At 38.4% G+C, this 19,002-nt stretch overlaps 1 protein-coding gene across 1 annotated transcript; it reads left to right on the top strand.

Moving 5' to 3' along the window:
• The first annotated feature begins 1,056 nt into the window (after positions 1 to 1,056).
• Positions 1,057 to 18,616, top strand: NMBR (neuromedin B receptor). Its single transcript, XM_053938859.1, has 3 exons — positions 1,057 to 1,472; positions 15,524 to 15,872; positions 18,215 to 18,616. The coding sequence occupies exons 1-3, from the start codon at positions 1,057 to 1,059 to the stop codon at positions 18,614 to 18,616; spliced, it is 1,167 nt and encodes a 388-aa protein (XP_053794834.1).
• Positions 18,617 to 19,002: the final 386 nt, after the last annotated feature.

Below are 19,002 nucleotides of genomic sequence, written 5' to 3'. Positions count from 1 at the left end.
TTAGAGACAAATTCTACTCTTCAAAGAGGCAAACAAAATTCTCTGCTCTGTTATAGCATTTGCAGAGTAAGTCATGGATAAAACACATCACCTATCCCCCTTTCCATAGTCGAGACCACTGTGAAATGCAGCTCCACAAATCAAACCTTAAAACTTTAAACACAGCTGATGTCTTTGAGTAAGATCTATGCACAACCCACAGCTGGATGTCAGGAATAAAGTCTCTCCATTCTCACGTTCCTCGCTCCCTGCCACCCTGCGTTTCAAAGCTCTGTGGTTTCACCTAAGATGCTGAAAGACGAGTTTCCGGAGGCGATCCTGCGTTCTGTCCGACGTGCCGGACAGCTCTCCGGTTTGCCGGGCAGAGCCTGGCAGGGGCTGCTTTGCGGTGGGCAGCGGCGGGGGGAGAGGCTTCCCTCTCCCCTCCCACTCACCAAGTCGTGCCCATCGCGCTCGGGGGCTCCCGCGGGACAACGGCGGCTCCGGGATCCGCCTTTCCCTTCCCCGCAATATCCACCTCGGCGGCGCGGGGCTGGGGCGAGGGCACAGGCGCTCGCAGGAGGAGGGGCAGGGCGGAGCGGCTACCAGGTATAAGCCGGTGCAGCGGAGTGAGGAGCGGGCTCGCTCTGCGCCTCGCCCCTGCCCCCGGTGCCGCGGCCCGAACAGCACCGGCGCCGCTGGACAGCGCAGGCGGCTCCGCGGGGCGGCGGGCGGACCGCGCCTTCGCCGCAGCGGCAGCGGCGCGCCGAGTGCGCTCCCGACGGCGGCTGTCCCGACGGCATTCTCTGCCCCCAGGCTCAGGGTCTCCTGCCCACCAGGAGAGGCTTGTCCGAAGAGCCGAGGGACAGCGCACGGCAGTTTTTATTACCCTCCCCGGCCACTGCACCGGCGGACATTCCTCTGTATTTCTTAAGGGAGAAAACTCGGCAAAGAAGGGATAGGAAGAAAGGCAGTAGGGAAGGGGGGAAGGTTAATTGACTTGCAGAGAGGTGAAGCTTTCCTGTGGCTCCCACTGCACTTTGCACTGGAGACCTTCAGTCCACGCGAAGCTGTAGGATGGAGCCAGAGCCCCCGGCCGAGCTCACAGCGATGCCCCTCGGGGAGAATGGGAGTGTCCGCCTGGTGCCCGACACAGCCCTGCTGTCCCCGGGGAGACGCACGGCCATGTTCATCATCCGCTGTGTGATCCCTTCTCTTTACCTGCTCATCATCACTGTCGGCTTGCTGGGCAACATCACCCTCATGAAGATCTTCATTTCCAGCAGCGCCTTGAGAAGTGTGCCCAACATCTTCATCTCCAGCCTCGCTGCTGGTGATCTGCTCCTGCTAGTGACCTGTGTGCCTGTGGATGCCTCCCGGTATTTCTCTGAAGAGTGGCTCTTTGGAGAAGTGGGCTGCAAGCTCATCCCTGTCATCCAGCTGACTTCTGTTGGTGTCTCTGTCTTCACCCTCACCGCCCTCAGTGCTGACAGGTAGGAAAGTTGGGCTGCCACTTCAGCTCTCTGCAACTTGGGCTAAGACTGGATGAAAGGTAAAGCACCTCTCTAGATCTGTGGTTTGCAATCCCTTAATTCCAACCTGTGAGGTGCCCATGCTTCTTCTTCCTTCACTGAATGATGGCAGGTGGTATTAACTGCAGTTAAAGGGTATCTGGAAGTGGCTGTGCCTGGCCCCTAGCTTGCAGGGAGTCAGCTGCAAGAATTGAATTTAGCCCTGTCTTCTGCACCTCTGGGATGGTCCTGTAACAGTCCATATATTGGAATTTTGTTCATTATAGTAAGGTTTTAGATGCTAGATAAGACCCTTGACAAGTCACAATGTTGTGTCCACAGGCAGTGAGTGTCTTAAACCAAGCTAGGCACAGAGGTATTTTTAATCAGTTTATTTATTTCTGCTAAGGTGTACACATGTGTGTGTATGTATGTCTGTGCCTTAGTAGGAGAGCAGGTTACCAGAGGTGACTGCCAGAGCTAACTTAGCTTTTGGGAATTCAGTGACACCAAATTGCTCTGTTTTAATTGTCAGTCTTAAACTTTTGTTCAAACTATTCTTATTGTCTTCTGAACTTTTAGAAATGAAGAAAAAAAAAAGGAAATACCCCTAAATAAACTAGAAAGTAACAGTTTTATCTCCAATACTTGTCAAATTAGGAGGAAACAAAGAGCTGGATCCCCAGTTTTTCCTTCCAATTACTGTGAATGGGTACTTAAGGAATTTATAGCAACTGAGTGGCTGTATGCTGAGTGTATGCTTCGGGCTCTGAGGGACAAAACCTTGCAGTGTAATTGCAAATTTAAATTATATGGAATTATCTTTGTTTTTTTTTATATAAGCAAATTTTTTTTGACAGAAATTAAAATGTTTAATTCCTTCTCCATAGAAATTCGCCCATTTTCTTTTGTTGGGTTTTGAACTGAGCCCCTTCATTATATTGGTGCATGATGTGAAGAGTTGAGTTTAGAAATACATCTTCACACTTAGAGTAATGTTTAAGATGTTAATGTTAGTGTTTAAAACTTTTAATCCTTTATTTTCTGTTGTTATTTTTTTTTTCTTTAGCTAATTCAGTCCATTGTTTGAGGGTAGTGTTCAGTGAACATTAATTTCAGTTTTATTTGAATCAGGACCTAACATATTTGTCTACAAAGACTGTAACTTGTGAAAATGGGCTATGGTTTTAAAGAAGAGCTTGCAAAACATATCTTAAAATGAACACCTGTAACTCTCTGATTACCTCAGTTAAATAGTATTTCAAAATCAGTCCTTACAGATCCAAGGAAACTCTGCAGTTCTCTTTCTGTTCTATTTCCACTCCTTAGTATCTTGTGGTATACATCTTATTTGAAAAGGGAAGAAGTTAGTGGAGATAATTTCTCTAGAGAAATGTAATGTGAGGGAATGCTGGTGATTTAATGTTTAAGGATTCATTCATTTGCTTTTTGTATAGCTTTGGAATATTCACTGTTTGATTTTTCCAGATAATTTTATATCCCTCTTTTTATATCAGTAAAGAGTCAAGAATTTATAATACTGACTCTGCTTATGCTTAATGCATCTATAATTGCACATACTAAAAAACAGTTACAGTTTGTGTGCTGAGACCAAATAAGCTCATAATAAATACATTTCTCCAGGATTCTGGACTCCACAGTATATGCCAATGTCATAAATGGTTATACTAGGAATTTACAGTGTTTCTTTAAACTTGTAGTTTTATTTTAGGTCACTGAGAACAAAAAGCTTTTATTTTCCAGCCAGAAGATCTTCCACTGACTTCAGAGACCAGTCTCCTAGGGCCCCGGAGACTGCTGAGTGAAGCTGGCTGAACTTTCAGTGGTGTCTGGGTTGGAGACAAATCTGCTCTTTGTACAACACTTTGTACAACACTTGTGTTGAACTAGAGGGGAGGCACTGGTGTGGAGGGGTTTCTGTGACACTAATCTGTAGCCAGATTCTAATGTGTGTTGTAGCTAGATCAGTTGTGGGTGGTTATACTGGCAGATCAGAAGTGTTGGCTGCATCCTGCACCCAAGAGGTGCTGAAGAGGTCAGGTCTGGCTGCGGGCAATGTTTTCTCCAGATAAGTGAATCTAGGGTAGGATGTAAGCAGTGATGACATCAAGAGAGCTCCATTATAATCCAGTATTTGGTCTGGTACACAATGTCTTCTTAGTGGCCCTTTCTTTCACAGGTAATGTTCAAAGTACATTTTAATATAGGACAATTAAAGCCCTTCCTGCTTTTTGCTTCTTGAAACCAGGAGACTGTATAGAATGCCAGACATTGATTACACTAAAGAGCAGATTTAGGAATACCTAGGATTCTTTGGAGCATGCCTGTGTAAATTAGGGTAAGAGAGGTTGTTTTGGTTTCCACAAATTAATACTTATTGTTCATGTGGAAATACTGCATAACAATTTCCTTGTGTGTGATACCTTTAACAGAAGTGGCTATGGAAGCTACAAACTCTGAATGATTGTTGCCAACAAACTGAAGGAAGAAAAAGTAGTACTTTTAGTAGTATTAAAAGTACTACTACTTTAGTAAAAGCAACTTTAGAAAATATATATGTGCAATTTTATACTACTACTTTAGTAAAAGTAGTAGTATAAAATTGCACATATATATTTTCTAAAGTTGCTGGATTTCGTACAGATTTTTTTTTTTTTGTCACGGAAGTCCTTCTCAGCATCAGTCATGTTTCAGTGTGACAAACATGCACCTTTTATTTGGAAAGCTTCATTATCTTGTATTGAGATATTTGAGTTTTAGTTTGAGGGTTTTTGTGTGTGTGTGTACAAATGTCATATGTAATTTTTAACAATACTTTCCAGACTTCCCTTCCATGCAGATGGAATTTAGCAGCATATCTGCCTGAGGTTGCCCATCCCCATCACAGGAATAGCAGCTGGTTCTTCCCTGAGCTCCTGGAGGTCTGGCTCGCAGGTGTGGGGAGTGGTGCCCTGCTGCAGCCCTGCATGTGTTGGGGCAAAGAGGGGTTGGAGGTCAGTGGTGCAGTTGGGGATGGTGGCAGCAGAGATGATGCAATGGTGGCACTGGTGGTACAGGGTTTTGGTGCCAGAGCAGGATGCAATCTCCCTATCCTATGGGATGGAGTAGGCAGCACAGGAGATGTGCTGCTGAGCCAGCTGTCCCTTCTCACTGCCACACAGGATATGTAGGGACAGAAACCCTGTCCCTCATGGCCACTGAGTTTTCTCTATTGTGGAGAAACCAGACCACCTCTACAAATCTTAATATTTCTCTTGTTTATAAAACCAAAGAAAAAAGAGAGGGTGGGCAACAGAAAGAGAAAATAAACTGGATGAAAAATGAGGAAAAGGAAGAGGGCTGAAAGACAAAAATGTACCAAAAAAACATGAGGGGAACTAAGGGGAGTGTAGGACAGAACACTCCCAATAACACTCAGCACACCCTAGAAGTGCCCAGAGCTGGTGCATGATGGCCAGGGATGCACTTTATAAAGATATGGTAGGACAAGAATTGAAAAATGAGGCCTTGATGAGCTTGTTTCTCCAGAGTCCATGGACTGCAGTTTTGGCAAGGGTTAATGGATGTTGATGAGAACATCTCAGGACTTGGTGTGGTCTTTGATAAGGAGGATAAAAATAATGAAGTGAGAAGCGTTTGCCAGAGGGACTGCAGCATGACACACATGAAGAAAATATGTGCCAGCATCTCCTCACTGCAAAAAGGGTAAAGCCAGGGATGAACCTGACTTGAACCATCCAATTAACTTGCTTATTGCTGCATGAAGTGGTTTTCCAATTTGTGTCCACAATGGACCATACATTTAGCTCAAAAGGCAAACTGGGCCAATAGAGCTGCTCATCTTATTCTCAGGGTGAGGGATCTTGCTGTTTTGTGCATGTAGGGCAAGAACTTAATTGGGGAGGTATGGAAAGGTGTTTCCAGAGTGCTTTTCAGAGTTAGAGGTCTGGATGGCATTTTAACCTTGGTGTGGACAGCTCTGGGGGCAGTGAATTAAGACTGGGTGGTACAATGTGCACTTCTGGCATTACTTCATTATTGTGTGGTACCCACACAAGTGAATAGCCTTTGGAGGAATAAATAGCAACCCCTTCTAACAGCTTTAGACTTGTCCCACATAATCTTTCCTTTTCTCTTTAACTGTAATTTATGCCTCATTTTTAAGTGATCTGTAAAAATAGGATTAGATTTAATTCTGTTTCTTTTCCTACACTGAATTTTATTTTTAATGAAACATTTAAATGTGTTAGCTCTAATGCAGTTCTGCTGCACTCTAATGGAGACAGGAAAGCTGAACTCACCCTAATACAATTGGAGTAGCACCGCATTGGCTTTCTTTCTCAGTAATGTGACATAAAGACACCTTTGAGACAAATACTTGATTAACAGGTAACAGTTTGAAAATTTAAATTCATACTTAAATAGCTAAATATAGTGCCTGAGGTGCTTAAAATGTATTCTATAGATTTTCATAGCTAAACTATTTGCTCCTTCTATTTTTTTTCCTTTATTGATTTGGAAGACTGCAATCTGTATTGTAAAAAAGTCAAAAATGTTTTTTCCATGTTTGCACTCTGTGCTGACTTCTGATGACATCTAATAGCAAAATCTGTTTTGGCTCAGTTTACTGATCTATTATCTCCTTTTTCTTGGGAACTTCAGAAATGTTCTGAAGTGTGAAAAGCTGCCCTAGTAGCGTTGGGTTTTTAATTAGTAATATTACTTTAATGAAAACTTTCTCTTTTTCTCAGAATTTATTTTATTATTTATTTTATTTATTTTATTTATTTCTTCTTTTATTATGGCAGATGCTGATTCAGGCTGAAATACAATGACTGTACTGAAAAATATAAATGAAAAAATATAAAATCTTCCTTTCTTATTACATGTAGTGGAGCAGGTGAAGCAGGACAGTGGACATGATTTCCTTTTGAGCTCTAATAGCTGATATTCAGGAACTAAGGAGTTCTTGTGAGGAAAATAGTATTAAATAACACCATGAAATTTACTTATAATTAACCAAAGAATAAAGAAAAAATAATCAAAGGTAAAATGGAAGAGTGTAAGTGAAAAACAATGCCTTAGCTGTATACAGTGGATGAGAAAACAAAAATACGTGGACCAAGTAGAACTATGAGATTCTATAAGTATATATTTTAGATACCCTAACATTTGAGGTAAAGGTATTGAATGAATGAATTGGTGAAGCACATCAAACTAAATGATGGTCCAGATGTTTCTCTCACTGTAGGCTACAGCAGTATGGCTATAATTATGCAATAACAGACAACGCAAAAGAAATTTAAGAGAGGTTTGGCAAGCTTTATCTGTCACATTTTCTCAACTTGCCTTTTAGTTCCCATATGCAAACTTGACTCTCAAAATAAAGCTTCCTAGAAAACCTTTGTCAAATTAAACTATGAGGCCTCTCCCCACCCAATAATTTTCCAATTAATTTATATCCATCTTATGCAGATAAAAGGAGTATGATGTAAAATATTCCAGAAAAACAGATGGTAGATCCACCCCCTGCCCAACAGTGCAGAAAGATTTTTATGTCTGGAGTAGATTAAGGCATTAACTATTCTAGGGTAATATTGTCCAAGCCAGGCAATTCAAATCAGCTGTTGGAGAAGTTCCTCTTGTGACTGTCTTTTCACAGCTGAAAAGGATTTCTCAGCAAATAACATTTTCCTGCCAAGTAGGCAACTGTTACTCAAACTTCATACAGACACATGCATCTGTTCAACTCCTGCGTTTGTGCATGTCCTGTGTGTACTCTCCCACCCATACAGAAACAGCTTAAATTGAGGATGGTGAAGGGAGTAATGACTGTGGTGTTTATCCCAGTCAGTGATCAATGCAGTGCCTGTGTTGTGCTGGCAGAAGCAACTTTGATTTAACTATTGCAAATGCTGGTGTTTAGATTGCCGTTTGTAGGCTACAGCCTAAACACGGAGAAACAGCTTCAAACCTCCTGTTTCCTGCTTCTTTGAGCTATTCAGTAAAAGCCTGTGTTTGTGACAGACAAAATAGCTGCTAAACAGCAGATCCAGCCCAATTCTTAATGAGCATGTATATCACCATTAATTCATTTTATTTGTTTGCACCTCAACATAATGTGGTACATGCTTCCCTTATCTATCACATTGCAATGGGTTAATACGAATTGGAAAGCTGGAATTCTCAAGTTAGCATTTAGCAGATCCTCAGAAATTATGTCAAAGATCAAGTATGTTCTACCAATGCTTTGTCTAGGGAAAAGATTTCACATGGTAAGTTTGTTAGAGAATAAATAATACGTCTCTGTATATGTGTGCAGTGTGATGTAACTCTTCAATATCTTCCTGAACGGGATAATTTAATTGAATCTTCATTTTAAATTGTTTAATTACAGAAGAACTTGTGTATTTATGATATGAGTTCTGCTGCAGAACCAGACTATATATTTCTGATGCAAAATTATTTTATGGGTTTTTATATGTATTAATGAAGCAAGGTATATGCAATCACAATCCCTAGGTCTAAACATGCTCCACTAGCAATTTCTAAGCCATGCTGAGATTCAGTGTATTTTGATAGTGTAATTACAAATAGCAAGTAAGTTCTTACAAGTTTATTAAATTTGGAGAAATAAGGAATGCTACTTTGGTGTCCATTGAAGAGAAGCATATTTTGGAATTAAGGTGACACAATTTTCAGGTATCAGAGAAAATAACCACAAGACAAACAGTCCACATAAGCTTTTCATAACTGCATCTGCTACATGTAGATTTGTGTATTTCCAGCTTTGTATGAGCCTGTATCAAAATAAAATTGTGGTGTGTGTGCAAACAGGAGAGAAATGGGTTATTCCGATATGTCATTATATCTCATAAAATTTTGTTTTTTTTCCTTTACATGATTATTCCACATACTGTTTCATTTTTTCCAACTGCTTTTCATAGTATTTTTTAAAGAATAGTTTCATGCTTGTGTTTTGGCTCCAAATTTGTTTGATTTAATGTATTTTAAGGATTACTACATTAACTTTTCCCTCTATAATGTTTTTATATTCCTTTTTTTTGACCATGGTGTGTACTTCTTTATTTTCCATCAATACTGATTTCAGGGCAGACAAAGATCAGAAGTTGCAAATAAAATTGAACTGGAAATGTGTGTAAAAGTGAGAGAGTAGAGCTTTTAGATGATAATACTGGAGCAAATAAATGAATCTGATTATTTTTGAATCTAGAAATTAGAGATTTAGGGTCTAGATTCTCAAATGGGAAAATCTAAGTCTGTTCTAGCTATATTAATAGGGGTTTGGTTATTTAATTCTTCCTGGTTTGTAACATTTCTAAAAATCATCTGACTACATAATGTTCTCCACAACAGTATGATATCTGCTGTGGCCTGGGTTATAACTGAATTCATCAATGAAATGGGAGGAATTGTTTTGTAACAACAAAAATTTTATAAACTGGCACTAAGCACATTTTACACTTGGGAGTTCTTCTTTCAGACACTCTAGTTTCTGTAATTGATATTTTTATTGACCTCCTGATCCAGCAGTGATTATTTTATGACATCTTTTTCATTCAAGTATGTATAGATATTTTTGCTGAGAGACATGCAGTAAGCACTTAGCAAATATGCAGACAGCATGCAACTCTGTTTCATAAGTCTATAGATTGGGGTATCGATGGGATTTGGACCAAACTCATTTGAAATGAGAAATGGATTTCTCTTTTCTCAAAGTCCTTAGACCCTTCAGGATTGAGACTATAAACCCTGAAAGAATTAAACAAGGTTAGTTGTGGTTTTCTATGTTTTTTTAAAAGGAGAACAGAGAACTAGCGGACAAAGCCAAAAAGTACCTAAGCTTGTCCAGGCTGCACATTGCAAGGCCTAATATCTAGCCTAGGTACTGACTATCCCCCCATCCTATCCACTCCTTCTGAGTGGAATCCAAAAACCAGAATTCCAAATTAATGTTGGAATGTGATTAATAGTCCAGAAAGGTGATAGAAGCCAAGAGAATACACATGCTAATCTTCCTTATGCTTCCTCCTGGGAAATAGTATATACAGTTGCTTGTGTGATGCAGCAGGCTAAGAATAAAGTTCTCTCCTCACAGGTGAAATGTTAATTTTGAGCCACTGTCTAGCAGCCTGGGCAATGGCTCCCAGACACCCTGGCAGCATGGCTGGCCCCATTTTGGGCCTGAAGAGGCACATGCCAGAGCTGCCTTTGCCATGGCAGTTTTGTGAAGGGTGATGACTTTGGTGTGCCCCAACCATTATTTAAACATAACTTTGAGATCAGACTCCTCAGCTTGTCTGTGCTTAGTTTCAGGATTGTAAATGAAGCTTATGTGCAAACGGAGTACATGCAATCTGGGGAGGTCCTGGCACACACAGCTGGGAAATACAACTGCTTGCTTATTTTAAAAGTCAAGAAAGAATGGGTATAGTGGGTTGGGATGGGCCAGCCATTGTGTAAGGCTTCTGGATAACGTTTTCACACGCCTGAAAGAGTGTGGTGTCTTTTTTATGCATGTACATATGTCTGTGTATGTCTATCTATATATGCACAAACCCATATTCAACAGTACCAGCGTATGGGACTGAGGACTGGCAGTCCGACGCTTGTCAAGATGGTTTTGTAGAGGTCCATGGTTTTGACCTGGGTCAATCAGTATTCTCTAAACAATTTCTAGGCATGATTCAGGGTTAAACACAAGCCCAGTGGCCATTACCAACAGAAGTGTAAACTGCCTAATTTGTTTGGATGTGGTGGTCTTGTACTGGGCAATTAATGAGATTAATTAAATAGTCATGGATGTTTGGCCAATGCCACTTGGCCTCCAGGCCAAAATATAGACCATGGCACTGTTTAGTTTGCTCATACAGATGTAGCATCTTTATTAGATTTGGTTCTCCTCCTTTTCACAGTAGAAACTTTGAGAAACTGCAACTCTAATGAAGACCTATTAGTCTGTCTTAAGATATGTTAAAACATGTTCATCAGTAACTTGAAATTATCAAACTTAAATATAAATTTACTGGAAATACTCAAATATATGGACTTTTCTGAATAACAGCTGGTGAAACAACTTACTAATATTGATTTCAGGAGCAGAATTGAACAAATTAATTATGGTACTTTTAACTTGTGCTTTTAACTAGTGCAGATATAAATGAATGGCTTTGGACTAGTAGAAGTAAAGTCCAGATTGCAGGCAATGAGCTGGCATTGCAAGATTTGCATGAGCTTGTAAGAAGCATAGTTAGCTAATGTGAGGCAAATAGCAAGTAGCAGAAGTAGAAAGAGAAGAAAAAATGAAAAGGAAAGAGAAAATTTCTCCTCTGAAATGCTGGGTGGACAGGAGAGGCAATACACTTCATGCAGGAAAAAAATCTTCCACCATCCTGAGAAACTTCTGGTTTGATTCTTTTCAAGGTGGAGAAATCATCAACAAGTGTTGAACTGTTATTGATAGTTTTTGGCTCAATAGAGCATATTTTTACAGAGTAGAAAACTTTTTCCACTTAGGAAAATCTTAAGATTTTCCCCCTGAGAAAACAGAGCACATGTCATTGACATTGACTTTAAGTGTGTTAACATATGGTCTTCTAGTCTGCATTTCAAATACTGTTCATTATATTCACTATCAGACCTCAGAGATGCTCATTCCTGAGTGAATGCAATTCTCTGCTCTCCAGAGATAAGCACAGAATAAAAATATTGATATTACCTGAAAAAAGAGAGAAATGTAATTTACATTTCAAGAATATATGAGAATAAAATAGAACAATGCACATCTTAAATCAAATGATAAAATGATCCCACAATGTTTTCAGCTAGATAAATTGTTGTCCTCTTAATGATTCGGCTGGAGTTGAGCGATTTGAACTGCCCATACAAGGAAAAGGGCTTTGGTCCCATCCAAAATTTCATTTTACTGTAGTCGAGTGGACTTCAACTGGACGTGATATGGGTATTTTTAACAAATACTGATTATACAACCAGGTTTCCTTTTTGGATATACTTATAAGCTTTTATGTTGTTAAGATTTTTGTGTTTGAAAGCACCATGCAGGGACACAATAAAAGACTGCCATATGAATGGTTTTGATAAATTACTCTAGTTTGCAGGAAATGCAGTTGCACAGCAACATCACTTTAGAAAGCTTTTTTATAATGAGGCAAATAATACCAACCCCTCCAGTTCCAGGATTAAAATGAAAATTAAAAAAAAGTAATGTGAAACTTCCCTGCCTGAATTGTGTCTCTGCCTGGCTTCTGAAACTTCATTATATTTATTTTCATTGTGATGCCATGTAGGAAATTAGATGATAAATTAGGGTCCTATTTGTGGTAGGTACTATATAAACAGCAACAAGAAGAAAGTCCTTGACCTGAAGGACTTTTAAAAAAGGACAAGACACCATGCAGAATCAAAAGAGCAAGGAGATATTGAGGCTAATCTAGTTAGAATGGTAGGCTGTTTTCCAGTGGCTGCCTAAGTATGGACTAGTTGTTTTGGGGTTTTCTTTTTAGTTTTTTTTAAGGTCATCACAACAAAGTACTCTAGAAAAAGAGGTAGGAAAGCACAGGAAGGACAGCACAGGTCTAGTAAAGGAGCACCTTCTTTTGAAATCTGCTGTGTGAGAGGGAAACGGCATTGTGGATGCAGCAGAATCAGGAGTAGAGCTTTCCATTCTAATTTGGAGCTGAGAAATAACTTTAGAATGTTTTTGAAAACAAAGATTAGGAGAAGTAGATAAAATAGATTTGGTTTAGAAGGTAGCAAAATGTTATATCTCTGGAGAAAGAGGATATTCTTTTCATTAATTTATTTTGGGATTGTGTAGGAGGGAGGAGATTGCTTTAAAATGGAAAAAAAAGACTATACAAAAAAAAAATCTGCTGAAGGAGAGTGGGCAAGTTTGTGCTTGTGTCTGTTGGCAGAAACCACAGCTCCAAAGACAGGAAGGGCTTCCCGAGTTGGGGTCCCTTTGTCAGCAGTGATAATGATAGAGGATATAGGAAGACAGAATTTACATGACAGCTTTTAATTAAAACCAAATGCATATTTATAATTATTTCCTGAACTTCATGGCAACTTAGAATTTGCTCTTTTTTCATCAGTGAAGTAAAAGAAAAGATGAATTTATTTACTAATTTGACTAATTCGCACAATTAGTCTACTGACATTGGTTTTATTGATGGAAAATATGGTGTTTGTAATTTGAATGGTTGGTGGCATGTTTTAGCCTTACACTGATTTTATACAAAGGAAAAGGTTGGTTTTTCACTTTGGAGCTTCTCATTGCACTCAGTTTATATTTTATTTTATCTGTAACCTGTTTCTTTGCACTCTATAGCTTTTTAAAGATATAAACAAGATGACAGGTTTTTTGTAAAACACAGTGCATTTTTCTTGACACTAAGTACTGTGAAAGGCTGAGTCCTAGGAAGAGTGCCACCTTGTAGTCAGTAAAGTCACAAGCTGAATGAAAGAAGCTTTTTTTTTTTTTTTTTTTTTTTTTGTGCTAAACTCAGCTGTTTTGTGAAAAAAGGCACTCTGCTTCAATGCCTTTCCACTTGGAGTAAGTTATGGCTCAGGGAAAAGCATACTATCTGCTGAAACAGCAATATATGCCAAAGTACAAATATATATCACATCTTCTACTAATGTAAAGACTTCTGAAAAAGTCTTCCATTTAGAGATTAACTAGGCCAACTTGCTGCTAAAACAATTATTTGTGACATGGTCATTTACTTGGGTCATAGGACTGTGGTCAAAATATTTTGAAGTGATGGAATGGAAAAGGAGAGGGAAAAAAGCTGTACTACAAAACATTATTTTTATCCAATTTCCTCCCCATATCCCAAAATCCCCAAACCAGCTCTTCCCTAAGAATGCAAACTTTTTAAAAAATGAGCAGATGTAAGGACTTGACGTCACCTCAAAAATAGAGGGTCTGTCTTTATGTAATGAAATAAAGGCAGACAGCAATAGGAAGCAATAATTGAATAATAAGGTCACAGTTTGTGCTGGGGAGTATCCATGCTTTGTGCAGAAACTTCTGTCCTTCCTGTGGCAGTATAAAAGTTTTCTTTACACCTTGGTGTCCAGGGAGTTTCTCACTGTGTGTTAGCAGAAATGGCAAATATAAATTAACAGAGACAGTTTGCTGAGTTTTGTTTTCTACTCCATGATAGGGGTGAAAATGCAGTAAAAATTCTCTCTCTGAATTTAGAGAGGATACGAACATTAATAGCCTTTTTTTTTTAGTTATTTAATGATCAAACAATTTATCATACACCTGAGAAAGACAACTCAAAAGCACATTTTGACTCACATATTCTCTGAAGGAAAGGCTTCCTTGGGTACTGTTTCAGTGCTCTGCTCCAGATGTTTTAATGCCATAGCTAGTTGCAAACTTCTGCTTAAGGTGTGGAGGGGCTATGAACTACCTGTCAGGACCTGCAAATTAGCCCTAAGGGGTATATGGATCACAGCTCCATTTATTAGCATTCCCTTCAGCAACCACATTATATTTGCGTATAAACGAATCCTTGGTAAGTATTTAGACACTTGCTCATACCCGTACGTATTTATGCATCATGTCTATCTATCTACATACATGGATACGGAATTTTACCACAAAGTAGAGGCTTCTAACTTACTGTTCTCCTTAATCTAAGATCATTATGTATCTAACAGAGAAAAAAACCAAGCACCCTAGAGGGTGATTTAATATACCTAAAATCTGAATCACTCTTTGAAAGTGATTCATACTTCTCCAGAGACTACAAACACCTGAGGATGAACAAAGTTATGTACCTGGAGTATGAATCTTTCCTGACTCTCCTCATCCTGTTAAACTTTTCCTTGAATATTAAAGAAGAATAATTCTTTCCATTTCTCAAAATGTCTGCTCTTTCAGAAATCACAGCCATCCCAAATCAAATTGTAAGTAGAAACAAAAAAATTAATGCACTTAAGAAAAATCTCATGAGCTCCCATATTGCCACAGCTTAGACAAAATGAAATGTTTTGTTTAAAATTTAGTTTTTAATAAAAATATTAAAGCATAATTTACTTACATTTAAAAAAATAAAATAAATTAAAAGTCTAAGTGGAACTTTAAGGTATCCTTGAAATATTTTTCTCAAATTCTATTTGTCCTTATAACAATTACATTTTCTTGTGGAAAGTTTGACTTTTATCACCTCCTGCAATGATTTTTTTTTTTTTTAATAAAAGAATTCCTGACTAAATTCTATTTCTATTAATTTATTTTATTTTACTCTAGAGTGATATTTCCATTCTCTGCAATTCTTCCTGTTTCCATTGCAGGGGCTATGAAATTATCAGTTCCGCGAAGGTTTATATGCACTCATACATTATGAAACAGTTTTTCAAAATGCAGTGTGTAGAGCAGCAGCTTCCAGCTACTGATGTGGAAATGCTTAATTTATGTAAGAGTTTAATACTTTCTGCTCAGGTCCTTGGGAGTCATATATGCCTGACTTCACAAAGATGCATAGATTCCTCTGAGGGGGGCTGGGAGTGTCCTAGAGTGGGAAAGTTGTGGTAGCAGCAAGAGAGAGCCCTGGGCTTCAGGAGCTGAGGAAAGAAGCAAGGAAACACTAAGTGTGCATGTGCTGGTATATGTGGAGTATGGAGGTAGGATGCACATGTGGAGATTTGCTGAGGGTATTTGGAGAAGCAAAGGGTAGAGCCATAGCTGATTCTTCATTTTCACCACACTGGCACAGAATGTGCACCTACAGCCACAGGTTGTACCCAGCTCTCCTTCTGCCTCCTCTGATGAGTGTATACAAAAAAAGGTGGAGATTTAGAGAATACAAGTTAAAGAAAGATTACCAACCCCTTGACATTTCAAATAAGAAAAAATATGACATTATTTTAATCAAAGATATGAAGTATGCTTGTGGATTGCATGTTGAATTTGAATACCTTTTAATTTGTATCTGCATTTTGGTCAATTTCAGGTATAAAGCAATTGTAAATCCCATGGACATCCAGACCTCCAGTGCAGTGCTATGGACCTGTCTCAAAGCCACTGCCATCTGGGTAATCTCCATGCTCCTGGCAGTTCCTGAAGCAGTGTTCTCTGAACTGGCTCATATCAATGACACAGATAATGCCACCTTCACAGCGTGCATACCATACCCCATGACAGATGACATGCATCCGAAGATCCATTCTGTGCTGCTTTTCCTAGTGTATTTCCTTGTCCCTCTTGTAATTATCAGTATCTACTACTATCATATTGCAAAGAGTTTAATAAAAAGTGCTCACAACATCCCTGGGGAACACAGTGAGCATTCCAAAAGGCAGGTAAGCAATTTACTTTTTACATACTGGTAAAATATTTGTGTGCTGTATACACTTATAAATGAAAGTCAAGGAATTATAACATCCAAATAGTTGGATTTTGCAGAGTATTAGTTCAGTTTCCACGTGAAATAAACCAAGGATTATCTCAAGATTTTCCTTGTTTTCACACTTACTCAATATTAAGCCCAGTCTATAAATGAATATGAACAAGGAAAATTATAAATTCACTGCCATGAATGCACATTCTTAACAGCAAATGAGATTGGTATATATGTTTGTATGTATTACTGTATGCTATTACTGTAACCATTACTTGTATTCTTACTGAGAACTGCTGTTTTTGTAGTTAATGATGGTGGCTTCACCTGTCTCTATAGAAAGTCATTTTAGGAAAGAAACCTTATAGGAATGTTTTGAGAATTGTCCCTTTTTGTGCTTGGAAATGAGAAAACTGACATAGGCAGGGAAAACTTTACTTAGGGGATCTGAGATTCTTTTCAGATGGAGTGCTGGAAACGTGAATATAGAGCATTAACTGATTTTTTTTTTTTTTACTTTCTTGGATACAATTTGAACTTGTACTTTTCTAATATATTTTCTGTTAGAAATGCTATAAAACTCTTGGTATAGATTCTGTATATCTTTGAGACAAAGCATTTTAAAATGCTGGACAAAGCCAATCTTCCCCGTAAGGCACAGGAAGCAATATGATAGTAATATTAATAGGAACACACATATGTACAAACAACAGCTTTTGCAGTGAAAGTGCCTCAGCTGCTTTAAAAAAGCATTAGTACTGATAGAGAAAAATAGTTATGCCATTTAAACAGTTTTGAATTGTTTTCTCTGCCAGTAATTTAGAAAACTACTTTCATATTCTCAAAAATCTCTTTGCATGCACATATACTTTTAGAAGGACTGCATTCCTTTACGTCTTTTTGAGCAGCATTTCATTTCTGCCCTAGTCTGTTTCTTGTCAAAAGTGCATACATATTAGCACTTCATGCATTATTTTATTCCCCTGTGAAATATAGAGAGCCTTTTGGCTGAACCCTCTGGATGGAAACAATATTTAATTTATACCACATTTCTGAACTCACATGTATTTTCAAAGTAAGAACACAGTTTTTCATTCTACTTAATTTTTTTTTTCCTTTTTTTTTTTTTTTTCTTTTTGTTAATCTATGAGGCTCTGAAGAATAGAAAATTCTGGTCAACTTACATATCTCCTAGCAAGAGGAAATAAATTCAGACTATTGCTATCAGCTCATGTTTCTTTAAGCCAAGTATAGTATTCACACTATACTTCTGCACCTTTTAGTCTGCTCTTGCAATCTGAGTGCAAATGCTATCAAATTTGAATGTTAAAGTTTTCCCATATTTTTTGATTTCCCCAGTTTTTTGTTTAGATAGATCCAAGAAAATAATTTAAAGATTAATTTCACAGGTTTTGAAAAAATGTTAGAATAAATTCACTTATTTGGTTTTTTTCCCCCAGAAAACTGAGCAGAGTAGAAAACTTTCCTTCCTCTGCAAAACTTTCATGCCTGATATACATAACAAATCTTTTAGGAGGAATATGGAGAAACTTTCTGCCTCTCTTTGGTGCCTTCTACCTGGCCAGTTTATCTCTCTCTTTCAGTTTGGAACCTCTGTGTAGGCTCCTATCCTGCCATCTTTTCAGCCACTCTCAGTATCTGCAATGTAATCTGTTATACCTTAGCACTGCAATTAAGGTACATTTTGTGATCTTATTGCAATTAATGGAACCTTTCACCTTACCCTGGAATGAAGATGCTTTGGATGATGTAATACAATTTTGGTGGTTTCCCAAGGAGAGAGGTGCAAGCTGAGGCCCTCAGTGAAAAACAAAGGGATATAAGTACCACTGTATAGCTAACACCCTAGTAATGTCTATCTCATGATAGCTCTAGATTTTGATGCCAGGAACTATTTCTAAATAGCTTTCTAACTAAAACTTAAGTTTTGAGCAAGCACTGAGATCTTATCAGAAAAGGTTACGTTTCATAACATCCTTTGGTGCATGTGTACGGGTTAAAAGCCAGTGCTTCCTTGGGTCATGAATCACTCTGGCTGTGTGTATCATATAGAAAGAGCAACCTTCTGTGACTGCAAACAGCTAAAAAAGTTCACTGAAAGAAGAAAAGGAAAGTAAGTGAGATAGCAAAAGTAATTCAGGCCCTGAAGGAAACATTTTTGCTTGCCTTACTCATGACAATTGCTGAAGCTAATACAGCAAAATGCTACGTATTTTAATCAAGTCTGTTATGTGGGGTAGTTCTATTCATTGTTGTTCATTTGGATTCTCTTCATCTTTTTAGATGGAAACTCGGAAGCGTCTGGCAAAAATTGTTTTAGTTTTCGTTGGCTTCTTTGCTATCTGCTGGTTTCCTAACCACGTGCTATACATGTACAGATCTTTTCATTACGATAAGATTGATCCATCGATGGGACATATGGTTGTTACCTTAGTGGCCCGAGTACTAAGCTTCTGCAACTCTTGTGTCAACCCATTTGCACTCTATTTCCTCAGTGAGAGTTTTAGAAGACATTTCAACAACCAGCTCCGCTGCAGGAAGAAAGCTCAGAAAGAGAGATCTGCCAGCTACTTGTGCAACTCTTCTGCCATTCAAATGACTTCCCTGAAAAGCAATACCAGGAACACAGTAACTACCATGACACAACTGAATGGGCACAACTTGAAACAAGAAATGTCATTATGATCTAATGAGTGTGGTTTTTGACTCTGAAACAAATTTGAACTTTTCCTTTGCAGCTTGTAAGTCACTTTTGGCTCTTATTCTTAGACAGTCCTCAGAAGAGAGGCTCTGTTAAATTCTGGCCAAAAGAGGTTGTTTTGCATCGTCTGACTCTTAGAAGTGAAGAGTATGTTTTATTGTGAAAACAAAACTGACTGGCATAATATTGTACTTTAAAGGAGATGCTGATATATGTTTAACATAAAGCAGTGTATCTGCTAAAACATTGCTTTAAATAAATTTTCTGATATGAAAATATGTATTTTTAACTGAATATTGATCCAGGATTATGTTTTGCTTTAATAGATTTTGCATGACTTCAGCTCTGTGGTATGTGTGCTAGCTTTGCT

Source organism: Vidua chalybeata, chromosome 3 (assembly GCF_026979565.1).
Source record: "Vidua chalybeata isolate OUT-0048 chromosome 3, bVidCha1 merged haplotype, whole genome shotgun sequence".
Lineage (NCBI taxonomy): Eukaryota > Metazoa > Chordata > Aves > Passeriformes > Viduidae > Vidua > Vidua chalybeata.
Note: the sequence above shows the minus strand (reverse complement) of the source record. Positions and strands in the feature narration are given on the sequence as shown.